Source organism: Dermacentor silvarum, chromosome 3 (genome assembly GCF_013339745.2).
Source record: "Dermacentor silvarum isolate Dsil-2018 chromosome 3, BIME_Dsil_1.4, whole genome shotgun sequence".
Lineage (NCBI taxonomy): Eukaryota > Metazoa > Arthropoda > Arachnida > Ixodida > Ixodidae > Dermacentor > Dermacentor silvarum.
Window position 1 is genome coordinate 16,251,956 of NC_051156.1, and position 18,660 is coordinate 16,270,615.

Genomic DNA, 18,660 nt, shown 5'->3' on the forward strand with positions numbered 1-18,660 from the left:
TCTTTTTAATGAGTGATCTAGATACAGAGGAGCATGAATGAACTCCTACCATAATTTTATGCGCTTGAGGCATATTTTTATACTTTATTGAAAGTCACCGTCGCTGTGTCACGTACAGTGGGTTCATGTGTAGAAATGCAAGGTGTTAGACTTCTGACTTTCTTGACCATCTCTACATTTAGGCAAGCTCTTACATTTCTATGTGATGTTCATATTTGTCTTTGTAGAAGTCTTAGCCAGTGTGTCGAAAATGGAATGAAAACAAAAACGAAAAATGAAAAAAAGAAAACGATATTTTCGACCGGAACGAAAATGTAACGGAAAAGCTATTTATTATTTTGTTTCGGAGTAAAACCGAAATATTTTTTATCGGTTTTCGGTTCAAGGGGAAAGTCGGCAAAGCAAAACAACCAACAACAGGCAATGTCAACGCTAGCCCGTATCCCAGGGGTCCACAAAAGCACGTATCTCAGGCAGGGATAGCGCAAGCGATAGGCGGTCGAGAAACTAATCTAAGCCTGCCGCTCAGTGCACTAGCAGATCGGCATCGTAGCAAAACCCTGGGCTTGCGCGCTGAAGAGCTTATCGTTTCGTTTTAATACAATGCTTTATTACTGAAGCTGTAGCTTTCGTTTAAGTTCGCTTTATCGGAACAGCGGTCTAGCATTTTGGCGAGTACACTACATGACATGCTGCTTCTGAGATCCTGCTCAGTGCCTTGACTCGAGGCACTGAGCATGGACCTGCGGATTCATAATTCACTCATTGAGAAAAATAAACACTGTTTTTATCGTTACTTCGCTTTGAAAATTTTGCATGCGATCCAATTCATGCGATCCAATCGGCCACGGATGCGGCCGCACATTCTTTTCTGAGCACTTGTCTTGACTTTTCATTAACCCAACTTATTAGTCAGCCAACACGATCCACTGAAATTTCTGCCAGTATACTAGACCTAGTTTTAACTAACAATCCTGATATAGTTTCCGACATAACTCATGAAGAAGGCATCGCAGATCATGATGTTATAACTGGATGCATTAACTTTTGCATGAGCAAAAGAACAATTACCAAAAAGAAAATAAGATGTTACGGTAAAGCCAATTTCGACGCAATTAACAATGAATTAACAACATTTTCAGATCAATTTCTGCATGATTTTCATTCACGCTCCATTGAACAGAACTGGGCCCTCTTTAAAGCCAACGTCAGTTCTCTCATTCACACGTTCATTCCTATGTTAGCCATTTCCTGCAAAAACAGTTCTCCTTGGTTTACCAACAAGCTTCGGCGGCTTAATAACAAAAAGAAGAGACTGTACAGGCAGGCAAAACTGACTGGTCTCGCGAGTGCCCATGACAAACACAAAGCGTGCGAAAAGGCTTATAAGGCATTGCTAAAATCTACTTGCCATAACTTTTTTCTCATGATTTACCATCCATGCTAAAAAATAATACTCGTCGCTTTTGGCGTGTTGTGAATCCTGTAACTCGCGCTGACATCAGTCTTACTGATTCTCATGGAGTTCCTATACCCGATTCAGATTGTGTTCAACTGCTTAATGATACGTTTGTAACAATTTTCACTCCTGAAAACATTAACTCATTGCCGACTTTAAAGGCATTAGTAGGAATCACAATGCACGAGATAGTCATCAGTGAGTCTGGTGTTTTAGCTCTACTAAGCAATCTTAAAACGTCATCTAGCGCCGACCATCTAGGCTTCAATAATAAATTTTTAAAGAATACATCGCATAGTATTTGTTCTATGTTAACCGCTCTATTTTCCCAGTCACTATCAACTGGCTGTATTCCTAACGACTGGCGCATTGCTAAAATAATCATCATCATCATCATCAGCAGCAGCAGCAGCAGCCTATATTTTATGTCCACTGCAGGACGAAGGCCTCTCCCTGCCATCTCCAATTACCCCTGTCTTGCGCTAGCATATTCCAACTTGCGCCTGCAAATTTCCTAACTTCATCATCCCATCTGGTTTTCTGCCGACCTCGACTGCGCTTCCCTTCTCTTGGTATCCATTCTGTAACCCTAATGGTCCACCGGTTATCCATCCTACGCATTACATGGGCTGCCCAGCTCCACTTCTTCCGCTTAATGTCAACTAGAATATCGGCTATCCCCGTTTGTTCTCTGATCCACACCGCTCTCTTCCTGTCTCTTAACGTTAGTTCTAAGATTTTTCGTTCCATCGCTCTTTGTGCGGTCCTTAACTTGTTCTCGAGCTTCTTCGTTAACCTCCAAGTTTCTGCCCCATATGTTAGCACCGGTAGAATGCAATGATTGTACACTTTTCTTTTCAATGACAGTGGTAAGCTCCCAGTCAGGATTTGGTTATGCCTGCCGTATGCACTCCAACCCAATTTTATTCTTCTGTAAATTTCTTTCTCGTGATCAGGGTCCCCTGTGAGTAATTGACCTAGATAAACGTACTCCTTTACAGACTCTAGAGGCTGACTAGAGATCCTGAATTCTTGTTCCCTTGCCAGGCTATTGAACATTATCTTTGTCTTCTGCATATTCATCTTCAACCCAATTCTTACACTTTCTCGATTAAGGTCCTCAATCATTTGTTGTAATTCGTCTCCATTGTTGCTGAATAGGACAATTTCATCTGCAAACCGAAGGTTGCTGAGGTATTCGCCATTTATTCTCACTCCTAAGCCTTCCCAGTCTAAGAGCTTGAGTACTTCTTCTAAGCATGCAGTGAATAGCATTGGACAGATTGTGTCTCCTTGCCTGGCCTGACCCCTTTCTTGATAGGTAACTTTCTACTTTTCTTGTGGAGAACCAAGGTAGCTGTGGAATCCTTGTAGATGTTTGCTAAGCTAAAATAATACCCATTTTCAAATCAGGTGATCGTGCTTGTCCTGCTCAATTATCGTCCCATTTCCTTAACCAGTACTATTTGTAAATTACTTGAACATATAATACACACTCAAGTCATCAACTTCCTTGAAGACCATAACATTATTTTCAAGTATCAGCACGGTTTTCGCAAGGGCTACTCATGCGAAACCAAACTAGCCGGATTTATTAACGACATACACGCACTGACGGACGCTCGGTTTCAAGTTGACGCAATATTTTTAGATTTTTCCAAGGCATTTGATCGTGTTCCACACCATAGGTTGTTACTTAAACTTTCACAGCTTAACATTCACCCTACTATAATTGCATGGATCACCGATTTTCTCTCATCTAGAATTCAGTTTGCATCAGTTAACAATTCTAACTCATCTTATGCTGATGTTACGTCTGGAGTTCCACAAGGCAGCGTACTTAGACCTTTACTCCTTCTAATCTATATTAATGATTTACCCAGTTGCGTGTTATCCAAAATCGGACTATTTGCAGATGACTGTGTACTGTATCGATGTGTAAGAAGTAACACTGATAATCACTTACTACAAACTGACCTGTTGGTAATAAGTGCATGGTGTTCTAATTGGTTAATGCCATTAAATGTTTCCAAAACTAAACTCTTGTCTTTCACCAATAGGCCACGAATTCCAACCACCTACTCTCTTGATAACAACGCTGTGGAACTCGCCACAACTTACAAGTACCTTGGCATCAATCTTCAGTCAAACTTATCATGGAATAATCATATTAATCTTACCCTTGCCTCTTCTAACCGTACTCTCGGACTTAATAAACATAACTTAAAAGAAGCCCCAATGCATGTTAAAAAACTAGCGTACACAACACTAATCCGTCCTAAATTAGAATACACGTCTGCCATTTGGGATCCCGAACAAACTTATATTATCAGTAACATCGAAGCCTTGCAAAACCGTGCTGCACGATTCATTTTTTCAGATTATTCACGTTACCCCAGCGTCACCTCGTTAAAGAATAAGGCTGAGTTAGACACCTTAGCACTTCGCCGTAAACTTTCTCGCCTATCACTTTTCCGTAAGCTTTATCACCATCCATCACTTCATGATGATTTCTTTCAGTCACCACCAGTTATCTTTCCACGTCGTGACCATCCATACAACGTCAAACGCATTAACTGCCAGTCATCCCATTATGCATATTCATTCTTACCGCGCACAATAACTGAGTGGAGCGCCTTACCATCAGACATTGCCACTGAACCTGACTTGACAAAGTTTCAAGATTTAATTCGCTCACGACTTGTCAACTAATCTTATTATTATTATTATTATTATTATTGTTGTTGTTGTTGTTGTTATTATTATTATTATTATTATTATTATTATTATTATTATTATTATTATTATTATTATTATTATTATTATTATTATTATCTTGGGACTTTTACAGTGTTTTTCATATTTGTTGCTGTTTTGCTTTTCATTGCAGTTGCCTTATGTTTTTCCCAATATGTACTAATGTTTTCTCCGAAATAATTGTGACTTATTTTGTATATTCCCTATGTTTCACTCTATTATTACTTTTGTTATATTGTCTTGTTTTTAATATGATGTATAATCTGTGACCAGTGCCTGTGCGCCTCTGACCCCCCCCCACAGGCCCTCATAATGAGGGCCTGTGGGGGTATTTTGAATAAATAAAATAAATAAATAAATAATCATTATGAACTTTTACGGATCACTTTTTTTTTTTCATTCCGGAGCCGAACCGGAAAGGAACTTTCTTCAGTTGAACGAAACTAAAACCATAACGAAAAATATTTCGTTCCGACACACTGGTCTTAGCAGCACAAAAGGTCTTTTTTTTTTTTTTAGTATTGCCAGTATGACCAATTAATCCTACATCAAGCTAGGCAGTAAGGTATGTGACCAGGCTAGTAGTGTTAATCCATAATGTTTGACAGCGTGAATGCCGACAAACGTCCTTACTTTGTCTACGTTCGCACTGTCAAACATCGTAGACTAAGCTATGGCAAGATCAGTATTGCCTTCAAGAAATACTGAAAGCTCCCAAAGCACTAGGTCAATGCACATTGTCCGCATCAGCACAGTTGCTGGTGGCCCATCTTTTTACAGCAACAATGGCGTAGTCATTAGCTGTCTACCTTTGTGAAGGTAAATTCTCACGTGACTTCTCACATGCACCGAAAATACAAACGGCCTGTCCTCTGTGATTTCCCACCGTCCTGACTATAGTATTCTCTGGGGGTCACCTGTGCTGCAGGAGGACGTCGATGGCTTGTGCCTTGGCCAGAGCCAGGCTGTCATCAGCCTTGTCAGGTGAATCCCCCAATACTTGCAGCAGCAGGGGGAGGGCCTGGGGTTGCCTCACACACAGAGCAGCCAGGCTGGGCAGGAACATAGATGCCAGCACTGGGTGGTGTCCCGACAGGGCACGCACGCCACTCCACAAGGGGCCCAGGGCGTACTGCATTTATGCCAAGTATAGTAGGGTTTCAGCAAGCCCTAAGACGCCAGCACACAGATATGGTGCCTATTACTCATTTTGGCAACAAGGGCAGAGCAGAATTTCACGTTAGTAGGTTACTACGCTGAAATATATTGCGCTGCATGATAAAGGTGGCAGACAACAAGGGACCAGAAGATCTAGCTTCAAACTACCAACTGAAGGATCCTTGACAACCTGAGAATACAATGGCAGGTGTGCTGGTGCCAGGAGGCGAGCTTCACTGCCAACATAGACATTTTCTCCTTCTGCCTCGACTAGTGTGCGCAAGCAGCATTCCTTCCGTCTTCTCCCGTACAGAAGTCAAGGGACCACGCCACGTTTATGTCACAAGTCCTGGCTTCTTTTTCTGTTTTGTCTTTTCTTGCTGCACAGCGCACTTCCAGTGGTGGTTTAGTGTGTTCTGCATGGGATGACTTACCGAAGTGCAATAATTAGGTGTGCATGAACATCAAATTTTCTCAATACGAATCGAATACGAATACTTATTTAAGAATGTAGAATAATGATATGTACATGCATTTATTCGCAACTTTTGCAATTGCATTGTCAATGCTAAAAAACTAGACTAGTAAGCCATTATACTAAAACATTGTGTATTTGTCTGCAAATGCGTACCCCTTGCTACTGAGAGGCTGGCTTTCCCCGCAAAGTTAAGAGGTATAGTGGCTAAGTGTGCTTTACAGGCGAAATTTCCCCAGTAGCAAGAAGCCATCACAAAATTCTGCACAATATCGCCCCCATATTCTTAGATTAGATAGAAACAAATGCTAAGAACCCTGTTTGCTCCCGCACAGCCAGCAATATATTTGAGATGATTCAAATATTCGTATCCAACCGAATATTAAAAATATAATGTTTGATAATATTCAAACTTTTCAAATATTCGCTAGCAATAATCAATGCCACTGCAGGAGTGCCCCTTACAATGAGGCGTTCATGAGTGCGACCTTGATTCTCTGGCAGAAACCCCCTCAAAAGGAAGGGAGCATGGGCTTTCATTTGAAATTTCTGCTATTCTTGTACCCCCCAGAGACTTGATACTTCAAAAACACAATCTTCAGTATGTGAATTACACACTACACTTGTCTGCTTGCAATGCCCAGACCTGGTCATGGTTAATGGTAGAGCACTATAGCCGTAGTGCTAAAGATGTTGCTTTGGCTCCCGGCTGTGGCAAGTTGTCTTTTTGCCCACTTTCATTTCCCTTATTATTTCTGTGTTACAATGAAAAGTAACAGTTAATTTCTCCTATGCTTCCCTGGCTTCACTGTCCGTCTGCTTCATATCGTTTTAACTATATTAATAAATAACTGAGCCTTTTGGATCACCTAATTCTTTTCACTAATGGCTGTACTTCAAAAGAGTTCCTTCAGTGGCATAAAACGTGCCGTAAAACTGGGGCTTCTTGACCTGATTCCTCCGTCTAGTGAAAGATACAATATGAGCCAGATTCGAAAATGCCTCAACTAAATAATGAGAGAGTAATGACAGTCCTTCTTCAGTGATAATACTTTTTTTTTAGTACAAACCACTGACAATATGGCCTTAAATTCACTTCACTGACACCCAATGTATTTTATAAAATGAATGAAAATTGTTGCCGGAACTAATAGCTGCAAAAGAAATTGTTTTGCAACTCTCTTAGCAAAGACACCTAACTATGCCTTTTAGGAAGCTTTGCATGGGTACCTTGAAGTGGTCATAGGCAGCTCCGAATGACTGTCATGTGTAAAGACTAATGTGCACGTGTCCGGTGCAGCGGACATCCACAGACTACAAAAGAAAAAGAATGGTGGGATTCGACACAAGCTCGCCTGACGCAGTACCTCGGCCAACAGCCAATCACGGAGACACACGAGTGCTGGAAGAAGGAGCAGAAGAATAGAAGAAGGAACGCTGCTTGTCTGGAAAAAGAAGGCCGGTGCACGGAGTGGACGAAGCGAGGCTGTCGGGCTGTGGGACCAAGCCTCAAGACTTCAGGAGCGCCGGGCGGAGAAGCGAAGCTGTTGGGCTGCAGGCCCGAGTTTCATGACTTCAGCGAATCTGGCCTCTGTCCTACCTCCAGCCTATGGTGTTTGTGGGTCCTGGTGACATGGTGCTGAAGGCAAGATCTTCCTACTCCTCTCCTGTGACTCCTTGGCCAAGCTGTGGATGATCCTCAAGAAGCAAGCAACAACTTATCCTCACTAAAGCCCCTCAAACTTCGTAAAGTAGCGACACGCTTTGAAAAATGCCACTGCCTCCTCGCGCGCCGTGGCTGAGGCTGACGCCACATTGCTATTGGCCTAATGGCATCACGTGGGCCATCGCGCCGGCTTCGTTTGTTTACAGTCGCACTCCACCGCCATTTTCGCTTGAGAAGCATCTACCGACTGGCGAGGAGCGCATGTTGGCGCCGTTGCTCCTCCGTGTTTTTTGGTTTACGAATGCCTTGAACTGTTTTGTGCTAAGTGCGGCGTCGCTTCACGACATTTTCCATCACCATGACGTGCTGCGCCTTTGGATGCCAAAATAGTTTCAGCAAACGTAACAAGCTCTTCTCGATACCGTCTGGTAAGCGCGACGAGCACGAGAAGAAAGACATGGATTCATTGAATTTTGAGGGAGAACTTCAGACCAACATCCTCCACACGACCATGCCAGCTAATTGGAGAGTCTATCGTATGTGTCAGGCTTGCTTAATTTGTTGTGGGCCATAAAGTAGTAGGTATTGCACAGTTCACTGGTCACATTGCCATTTGTGTGCACGCTTTAAACACGATTCCTACGCGACGTGTACTTTATTTACATAAGCACTACGTGGTCATATTTGGTGCGCTTAATCGTGTTGTACGTGAACAGGCTTGAATTCGCGGCTGCGTGCAAGAACGTGATTTTTAAGATTCAGCGTGATTAAGATTCAGACAAAATTTGAAGCTCGAGCGTGAAAACCCATCATAGGAAAGCAACACTCTGCCTTCTGTGGTCACTTACTAGCCTTCTTTAGAGCGATAGCTTCGTTTGCCTCTTGTTCGTGTTCATCGGTCACCCAGTGGATTTGCAATACAAATGCACCGATGAAAAGCATGCACGCTCTTCCGAAACTGAGTTACGGGGTGTGTTTGTCACTGAACGAAAGCATCAAAGGTCTTTAAGACGTATGTGCTAATGCGCGTGAGCTCTAAAGTGTGTGAAGGTTAAGATGCGGCGGTGCAGCCCTCGCTGAGAAAACGTGTGGTCTCCCGCTCATTCACTGGCTGGCTTATAGTCGTCGTTCGTTTAGTCATTTCCTCATTCGTTTAGTCGTCCATATTGTCGTTCGCATGCTCATTTAGTCATTCGCTTGCTCGTTGGTTCTACTTTTAGTTCGTACGGGCACCATGTCTCTGAAACGCACTTGCTGTAGGGCACTACAGCTAGTGCGTTTGTGCCCTCTGCCAGCCTTTGTGCGTCATAGCTGATACGCCCCGCAAATTCACATGATAAGGTCGGTGCAGATTATTTAGGCTACCAAGGGCTTGCTGGAGGCCAGGATACTGGCATTCGATCGTAAATGTGTTATTTACAACCATTCGCAACAAGATCTTGCGGCATGCGCTTGACAAATGTCATGGTACGGCGTTAGGGCTCGTTTAGATACTTAAAAAAAGTAGTTATCAAAACAGGAAAAAAAAGCTGCCATCATGAAATTTGTATAACCCTCAATATAGAAATTCTATGGTGTACACGAAATTACTCGAAACTAGAAAGCCAATGCGAATTCTTAGAGCGCACTGCCTTGCTATACGTGCATTACCTATGCGAAAGGTCGTCTACTACACTCAAGCGTTGTAGGCGGCCACGGTCGAGAAGGGAGAGTCAAAGAGAGGAGAAATGAGGAGGAGTGAAGGCGGAGGAGGAGAGTGTCGCTATTTCACAAAGTTTCAGGGGCTTTATTCCTCGCGCGACTGATGCCCTGCAGCTGGCTGGCCGTCGCAACGCCACCCCATGCAGCTGCACTGACGCATGCGAAGTAATTGTGACCGGTCACGGATTATTGTTTTACGTAATTGTTTATTGTGTGAGAACATCTAGAACTGCATGAACGTTTCTGTTAGTCTTGCTTTCTTGTTCAGTTGGTTTGTGCGTGTGACTGTTTGTGTTAATTACATGTTCATGTTTTTTCTTACAATCGGCTTCGTTGTTTCTTTTCCCAACTGTGAATTCGCCTCAGTGGTGGCCAGAATAATTCGAACCACGTACGTGTATTTTAAGTACACTCCCGGGCAAAAGCCCCACATTGACCTAGGAAAACCAAATCATAACAACGACAAACATAACAATCTTCATGACTTACAGTGCAACTAACCTAGACAGTGCTGTGCTCATAGCCCTACTCAGCACAGGCAGAATAACATAACTCTGTTTCAAGCAGTCGTGCTTAAGATGAGACATGCCAATTCATCCATAAGTGCTGCGTGATTCAAACAGAAAGAGCCAAAAAAGTATAATAACAGCACTTCGAATTTCCACAGATGAAATTTCCCATCTTTGCAAGGATATTATTTTAGATTTGTCAACTTCTGGCTCTTGTATAAAAGTTTCATGCAAATCCCGCAACTATTCAAATTATATGCTTCAAAATTATTCAACAGTCTCACTATTTCCTTCAACTTCACTTTGAACCCCAAAAATTTACAATTGCACAAGCTTACCATATCACTCCCCCCACGGAGACTTTATTGAAATGGCCTTCCCCTTTGACAGCCACATGTGACCCCCACCTTGTGGTCGGCCGTGTCGGCGAGCGAGCGTAGCACCAGGGCCAGTGTGGCTGGACAGCGGCTACGGCCCAGCACGTACAGCAGCAGTGGCAGCACACTCGGGCTCTGAAATGGCATCACATGTTGCCGTCTGCAAGACACAGGCTAGCGTAGCATCGCCAGTGAAACACCATCGCAGCTTTCTGCTGTGAATTCACTCGCCCAGTGTTGAACGATGCGGAATCGTGCACTCGCTGCGATTCACATGGGCGACTTGGATCCTGCTTCACTTCAAACTGAAATCCTCCGTTATTGACAATGGTCTTGCTGTGCTTTATTTTAAAAGTGAGGTTGCTCTACAAACCCATCTGCAAGACTAACTGTGATAGTCGAACAGAGCCCTAGACGAGTTCTGAACAGTGACATGTGCAATGTTCTTGCTATGAAGGAACCATGTCACAGAAGCAGGGGCACAAGTACCCTCTTCTTTTTCACATCCGTATACAAGCCCAGCATGTACATTTTTCCTTCTTTTTAAGACTCCGTTGCAACTGAGTGTAAATACCTTTGCAGCATTTCAGTACTCAATGGCCCAGTAACACGGAGAAAGAACAATTCAGGAGGCGCAACTCGGCTCCTTCTCGTGTTGTCATAATGTCACACAGGAGCGCGGCGGCGGACATCGTGACAGCGCCCCCTACCAAACGCCAGACACCTGACGTATGGTCACGTGACGGTTTGTCGAAGTGATGCAGTGGATCAGTGTGATGTGGGAAACACGGAGCTCGGTCGCTTGGTCTTGTCGTCTGCTCGCAAGCAGATGCTTGATGCCAGTGCGCCGCCCTTGCATTAGTAGCTACAGCTCGAGTACGCTAACTGAACACGATGCCTGTCATTAAATGAGAAGGCAGCTACTATACGTGTTCTCGCTAAGCTGGCCAGTGCGCCATGAGGCAGGGACCGACCAGTACCGCCCCAAGGAGCAACAATGACTTTTTCGGCTGGCCAGGGAAGACTGCGCCTCCAATGTCAGCGTAGTTTCTATGCCTGCTGAGCGTTCCACTGGGGATATGTTTTTAGCAGACGTCGTTTCTCGTCAGTGCTCGATCCTCGCTTTCTATAGCTCTTGACCATTTTTGCAGGCGTTCAATGTCATTTGGAGCTTTGAAAGTTCGAGCATTTACCGCGCAGTACTTATATCCGCTGTTAGAGCTTGGGACGAAGCATCAGCGCCCCATTTTTGACAATCAGTGAACGCATACACAGCGAACACTTACATTGTAGAGGAGCAGTAGAGGAACTGCAGAACTTAGAAGGGATGGGTCTGACTGCGCGAAGCAAGCGGCAGACTCTGCTCTACTCTGCTGTTCCGTCTGTCCACGTCTCCAAAAATGTGCCGCTGAAATATAATTAAATTTTGTTTCCCTGCATGGTAGCTATGTATCGCATACTCTGATCGGCACTTTTAAGAGCAAAGCTGTTTAGGCCAGCCGTATTTTGTGGTGCCTATCAAGAAAGTACTAAGAAAGAAATTAAATAAACTTTCCTTGCCGAGGCGGGATTCGAACCCGCGAACCCCCGGTCCCAAAGCGAGCGTTGTAACCACTAGGCTATACAGCCACATTTGCAGAACACACATTTATGCGAACCATATGATTGCGTTCAAGCGTCGTCTTCGTCCACAGCTGGCGCGTTCATACGCTCGTGCTCTGCGAGGTGAAGAGGTTTGGTGCGCTATGAGAGCGAGATAGACAGAGAGACGCATTCACGGAGCGGGTCTCTTGGAACGCGGTGTCGGCATTGGAACGCGGTGTCGAGTTCCAAGCTGAGCAGTGACGGTCGTAAGTGTGAGACACGCGAAAAGACATTATCATCATCACAAGTAATAAGATGAAAAGTTCACGCACACTTCCACTAAATGCTGGGCTACGATCGCTTAGCTTCGCTGTTTCAAGCGTTGCGTGGCCGAGTGTTATACCAGCTTTCCAATGCCACGAGTGACATGTGAAACCCAGTACAGTTCCCTTTAGACGCCTGTGTACAAGGTGTTAGGTTACACACGTCAGAATACAATGTGCTATGAATATGAACGCTGAGACAAAGCTGTCACACGATGGCGAGGTCGGTTAGTTGGGTTAAAATACGCATTACACGTTATAATAAAGCTGTCACTTGAACCTTCCATGACCTCGAGCTACTAGACAAGAAAGCTTCCCATCCCCTACCACTAGCAATACAATGAAAGTAATAGCTTTCTTTGGCTGTCACAAGGTGGCGAGGTCGGTTAGTTGGGTTAAAATACGCATTACACGTTATAATAAAGCTGTCACTTGAACCTTCCCTGACCTCGAGCTACTAGACAAGAAAGCTTCCCATCCCCTACCACTAGCAATACATTGAAAGTAATAGCTTTTATTGGCTGTCACAAGGTGTCGAGGTCGGTTAGTTGGGTTAAAATGCGCATTACACGTTATAATAAAGCTGTCACTTGAACCTTGCGTGACCTCGAGCTAATAGACAAGAAAGCTTCCCAGACCCTACCACTAGCAATACATTGAAAATAATAGCTTTCTTTGGCTGTCACAAGGTGGCGAGGTCGGCTAGTTGGTTAAAATACGCGTTACACGTTATAATAAAGCTGTCACTTGAACCTTCCGTGACCTCGAGCTGCTAGACAAGAAAGCTTCCCATCCCCTACCACTAGCAATACATTGAAAGTAATAGCTTTCTTTGGCTGTCACAAGGTGGCGAGGTCGGTTAGTTGGGTTAAAATACGCATTACACTTTATAATAAAGCTGTCACTTGAACCTTCCGTGACCTCGAAGCTACTAGACAAGAAAGCTTCCCATCCCCTACCACTAGCAATACATTGAAAGTAATAGCTTTCTTTGGCTCTCCCACCCAGTTTCGGTTTGTATGTTTCTGTCTGACCGTTAATGTGACTATGAGGGTGACCGTCATTACGTTTCCAACAATTTATTTCGAACCCAGTACCCCAGCACAGACGACCAATATTTTAGCCACTCGTATATGGAAGCATGCCTAAAAAAGCTTGTACTAGGCTGCGCAAGGCTCAAGACACAGCGAAGCTGGCCGATTGATATCGGGCGGCTAGCCTACAACGCGTTTGGCATCGGCAAGCAGCAGCGTTCTTGGCACTGTGCCAACCTTGGTTAGCCTGCCTGCGTTTGTGGCATGCCAGGAACGCTGTTGCTCGTAGACGCCAACGCATCCAGTGCTAGTCATGCGAAATGTCACCAACGCGTTTGGCGTCGGTAAGCGAAAGCGTTCTTGGCATGCCACAAACGCAGGCAGGCTAACCAAGGTTGGCACAGTGCCAAGAACGCTGCTGCTTGCCGACGCCGAAAGCGCTGGTGGCTAGCCACTCGATATCAATCGGTCATCTTCGCTGTGTCTAGAGCTTTGCACGGCCTAGTGCAAGCTTTCGCCTTTTTTTATGGTGCACAATAATAAAGATTATTAAGTTCTCGTTTTTTGTTATGCCAAAAAATATGAAAAAGCACCAAGTGTAGTTTTCTATAAGCGCATGGGTATGGTTGCGAATCGTCTGCTCTTTCTATACGCGCCTGGCTACAATCGCACATCGTCTGATCTTCTAAGTGTGCAAGTTTCTTGCTATTATTGACGCATAAAGAGCATGTGATCCTAAATTTAAATCTTGAAAAGAAATATTTATACCAAGATGGTCTACAGGTCTTTTATTCCTCGAGTGCAAACAGAGCTGGCGCATATCTTTTTGCGGCATCAGACAACCCAGCGCAGGCGGCCAGTAGCAGACGACGCCGGGCGCCGTCGGAGAGCAAATTTCTTTTTTCTTCTGTGACCGCAGCCACGCATGCGCCGCTCCGACCGCGAGGGACATAGTTCCATGCGGCGTGGCAAGGGGCGCTGCGCCAATGTTTGCCACGCGCGGTAGCACATCTGAAGCTGCGCGTCTCCTCCTCTCCCAGCGTGACATTATCACAACAAGTGCTCGCGCTGGCGCCACCACATAGTTTCACCTCCTGTTATTCTTTCTTCGTGCCCAGTAATATACTCGGCTTGTTCACTGCATTTCATTGGCTTGTCACTGTAGAACTACCAGGTTACTGGCAACAATTTTTGTAAATCTGAAGCTACAAGTGTGCGAATACCAAATAGTAGATTTTGAATCGAATATAGAATCGAATCAAGAGAAAAAATCCAAATATCGAATTGAAGATCGGCTATCAAAATATTTATCACAAAATTTAATGCTAACAAATTTTGGGCAAGAAAACATGGCACTGCACATGCTCAGGAGTCTCCTAGCGTTGCAGAACAAGCACATAGCAGGCTATCAGCTAAATTCAGTACATAGAAATCAAGACATACAATACAGTCCTTTATTAAAGGGAACCCCAAATTAGTACAGCACCGACTACAGTTCAGTTCTAGTATTTTTCTAGTATTTTTTCTAGCATTTTTTTAGTATTCTCATACATTTTTATCAGCAAAGTGTCAGGTGAACAGAATGAAGCGATTTTTTCTGCACTTTGAAGCTAAAGAATTAATGACATGATGTAGTACTGATTAATAATGAGGTTCTTAGTTTAATAGTGGACCTGTGTGTTATGGCAATCTTTTATTGCATAGGTAGTCTTGCTTTCCAGTTTTCCTTCAAGATACAGAAGAGCTTCCCCATCTTTATGGCAGATTGGTTATCATAAGGTCAATCTGCACGACAGACGAAAGTCCACTGGTTCAAAAGGGTACAAGCGTACCCCGGCCTGGCGTTCGGCTTCCTTCAGGGGTGATACGCTTGGGAAAGGAGCTTGCGCCCTGAATTCCCGTCGAAACCAACGTGAGCACGGAAGAAAAAGTGGTGTCTGGGCCGCTCCCATGGCGGTCATTTCCCATGTGGCGCCCCAAGCACCTATTGAGGTGGGGGCACCTTCGGGTTGAGGTCAAACACCCCTTTCCAAGCGTTCAGGTCCCATAATGGCCGAGCACCAGGCCGGGAGCGCGCTTGTACCTATTTTACCGGTAGGTACCCGGCGGCAGCACTTGCCTCCCACAGCCGCGGCGGATGCTCGTCTAAAAGCCGTCTGTGGTTGGACAAGAGGCGCCCAGAGAAGACAACAGCTGAAATCTCTATTGGGCCCTCTTTCGAGATGTGGACCCCCACGACAGCCGAGCACCAGGCCAGGGGACATCTCTACCCATGAGAAAAACCGGTGGGTTCCCGGAGGCAGCGGGATTTGAACTCGGTACCTCCCGCATACGAGGCGGATGCTCTACCGCTAGGCCATCGCTGCGGTCATCACATGACTCGATCACCGCTGCACGTGCAGCTATCGTTGGTGCAGTGCAGGTCGACCGTCGTCGGCACTGACGATAGACCTTTTCATTGTCAGGTTCAGCGTGATTTGCCACCTGCCAAAGATTTTGAAATCGGGAAAGACATTGCGCAACAACCCCTTCCTTTTCTTTTCTCTCTCCTCAACCATCCGTTGTCTGCACAAATTAGTGTAGCCGGGCGATCAGCACACTTGTTACATGACACTCTCGCGCCCACCTTGTAAATCTTAGTCTTGTGACGGGTTCGAAGATTGACGTGCGTCTATGAACGGCATCGGGAACGAGAGGCTGCCGTCTGGTGTCTCAAAGATGGTGACCGTGAGCAACTTTATTGCCATACCATACACTCGCATTCGTTTGCAAGGCAGTTTGTCAGCTTTCCGAGTATCACGCGACTGCGGCGAATAGCTCTGCATTGATTCGGCACCAAACCGTAGCTTCAGTCTCCGACATCCATCAAAGCAGCGAAGAACTGCCATTACGCCTCACGGCCTAGGCAGTGTAGTCGTGACATAAGTTCGCCACTGGCTGATCTGGTAACGAGCCACAAGTCGTCAAGGAATGCTTGCCGCTAATATGTTTGTACGGGTGGCTCATTGTGAGATCACGCGTACGGGTTAGATTAATGGCTGTGTTGAAGCAGCCTTAAGTTCATCGCCTGATATCCAACACGATCCACGTGCCTTCCAGCGGCTAATCGATCTTTGCACATGCTATCACATTTTCCAAAATATACGCAGATTGCGGTGCCATTTCCTCTGTCCCCGTTGCGTTATTGTTTTGATTTGTCCTGTCGACCTGGACGAACTTTGTACCGATCAACAGAGACAGCCCCGGCCAACGAATTGCTGTTCTGTGAATTGCAGCGTTCGGGAGCTGTGTGTTCAATCCCCGCATCAGGCAGACGTAGGAGAGCGCATGCATAACAGGGTCTGAAGCACTCCCAGAGACAAAGTTCGCAACCGCGCCAGACAGGGCGGCTCATGCGCAGTGCGCTCGGTGCTCCTTTAGCATAAAAAACAACAAAGTGAGGCACACATTTGCACGACATCGAGCAAGAGGCACTCTGCAGCACACGCAACATGCGGCACTGCGCAGACCTCTACACCAAACATACTGATTATTCAAAAAATCTGTCAGGGAGGAAGCGTGCACACCGCGTCTCGAACAAGTACAACCCTTTATTCACTCTCCTCGGCCTCCCACGACTCCTTCTCCATCCTCACGATGTCACTCCGTCCAGTGGCGCCATCTCTCGGCTCCGTATCGGTGATGATGATGTCGCTCTGTCCGGTGGCGCCATCTCTCGGCCTTGCGGTGGTTGTCTCCGCCACACAGTCCTTACACGTCTCCCCCCCGTAGAACGTGAACCCGTCGCGGGCATGTCCAGTCGAGATTCATAATACGCGGTCAGCTGGTCAGCATGGGCTATCCCGCGACGGCGCCCTGTCGTTAGGTCTGTCAGCATGAAGTTATTAGCACCGACATTCCTTGTAATCCTATAGGGACCTGAACGTCTTGGTGCGAGCTTCGATGATACGCCTGTTGCTGCATTACTTAAAGTATGGCTGTCCAGGAGAACAAGATCGCCTGGTTTCAGGGTAACTGGCCACCTGTGGTGGTCGTAATATGTCTTTTGTTTTGCCTGAGCGGCAGTTTGCTGTCCGTGAGTAAATTCAAAGGCCTGGGCAAGGCACTGGCGGACTTCTTCGGAAAAGGCATGGTAAGCCGTGGCAGGCGGTTCAACGTTGTCCTTGGTGCCAGGTGGTTCCCATGGAGTGCGCAGCTCTCGACCATAACACACGAAGGCAGGCATGTAGCCTGTCACAACACTCTCTGCAGTGCGGAGAGCAAAGGCAATTTCGGGGATGTGAGAGTCCCACTCCCTGTGGTTTGTGCAGTAGGCCCGGAGGCATTCCTTAACTGTACCGTTATGGCGTTCTACCATCTGTTCAGCGGGGCGGTAATGCACGGTATGACGGTGTTTTATGCCCCATTGCTTCAGGAGGCTCTTCCAAAGCGTACTGACAAATGGGCGCCCGTTGTCGCTGGAAATTGCTACTGGTACTCCATGCCGACAGAAGACTTGCTGCATACAATCAACAATGTTTTGGCTGGTAGCTGCTCTTAGAGGAAACAATTCAATGAACTTTGCGAACTTGTCAACCACCACCAGCAGGTACTGGTGGCGCCGTGGTGTGAGTGGTAACGGTCCAATGACATCTACACTAAGTTCCTCCATCGGTGCAGTGGCCCACTGGCTGCTCATAAGGCCCGCTGGCTTTTGGCGATTTGCCTTGGAGCGCTGGCAAACTTTGCAGCATCTGACATATTTAGATACATCTGCTCGCATACCCAGCCATACGAAACGAGAAGAGACCCGCTGCAATGTCTTGAAAAAACCCACATGTGCACTCGTGAGGTGGTGATGCGCCATTTTCAGCACCAGAGTCCGCAAGCACTCTGGTAGCCAAGGCACCTTTTGGTTCCCTCTGTGCTGAACGAGCAACCCAGTAGACTCCAGTTCTGTCGAAGCAGCCAAGTCCCTAATTAGGCGTGATTGTGGGTCGTTCTCTGGGAGGGTTGTACCTTGCATGACGCTTTTCAGCTTAGCGAACAGTGGATCACGCCTTGCTCCTCAATCAGGCATTCTATATCGTTGAGGAGAGTCACATCGTCTGTCACAGACAGGGGGGCAACTGTCTCGAACGTAATGTGTTGCTCAGGCTCTTGAACGGTAATCGGGAACAGAGTTTCGGGTAGAGTCTGGCTTGGGTTGTCTGGACAGTTCAAGGGGGCTCTGCTAAGGGCATCTGCTGGAATGTTGGCAAGTCCTCTCCTGTGTTTGATCTTGCAGTTAAGGCCTTGCAGCCTAAGGACCCACCGCTTGACTCTAGGTGAGGCTTGATTTGTTTGAAACATCCATGAGAGAGAAGAATGGTCACAATGGATTTCGAATTCCGTGAATTCGAGGTAAGGTCTGAATTTATCGACTGCCCAGACCACTGCCAGACACTCCCATTCCTGAACAGTGTACTGTTTTTCTGCCTCCGTGAGGACCCTGCTTATGAATGACACAGGTCTGAGTTCCTCGGGGCTTGCCTGGAGTAGCACAGCAGCTATTCCAATACCACTGACATCTGTTTCCACCACAAAGGGCAGGTTGAGGTCAGGCAGGTTCACCACGGCATCATTGGCCAAGGACTGC

The 18,660-nt window shown here is 46.0% G+C and overlaps 1 protein-coding gene across 2 annotated transcripts in view; it reads right to left on the reverse strand.

Moving 5' to 3' along the window:
- The window catches only part of LOC119445344 (focadhesin), a 377,760-nt gene that overhangs the window by 262,394 nt on the left and 96,706 nt on the right, over positions 1 to 18,660 (reverse strand). For both annotated transcript variants that reach the window (XM_037709656.2, XM_037709655.2), the window contains exons 11-12: positions 10,133 to 10,237; positions 5,134 to 5,348 (exon numbers count right to left, since the gene is read on the reverse strand). In XM_037709656.2, coding sequence (XP_037565584.1) covers positions 5,134 to 5,348; positions 10,133 to 10,237 — 320 coding nt within the window. The remainder of the gene's footprint in view (positions 1 to 5,133; positions 5,349 to 10,132; positions 10,238 to 18,660) is intronic.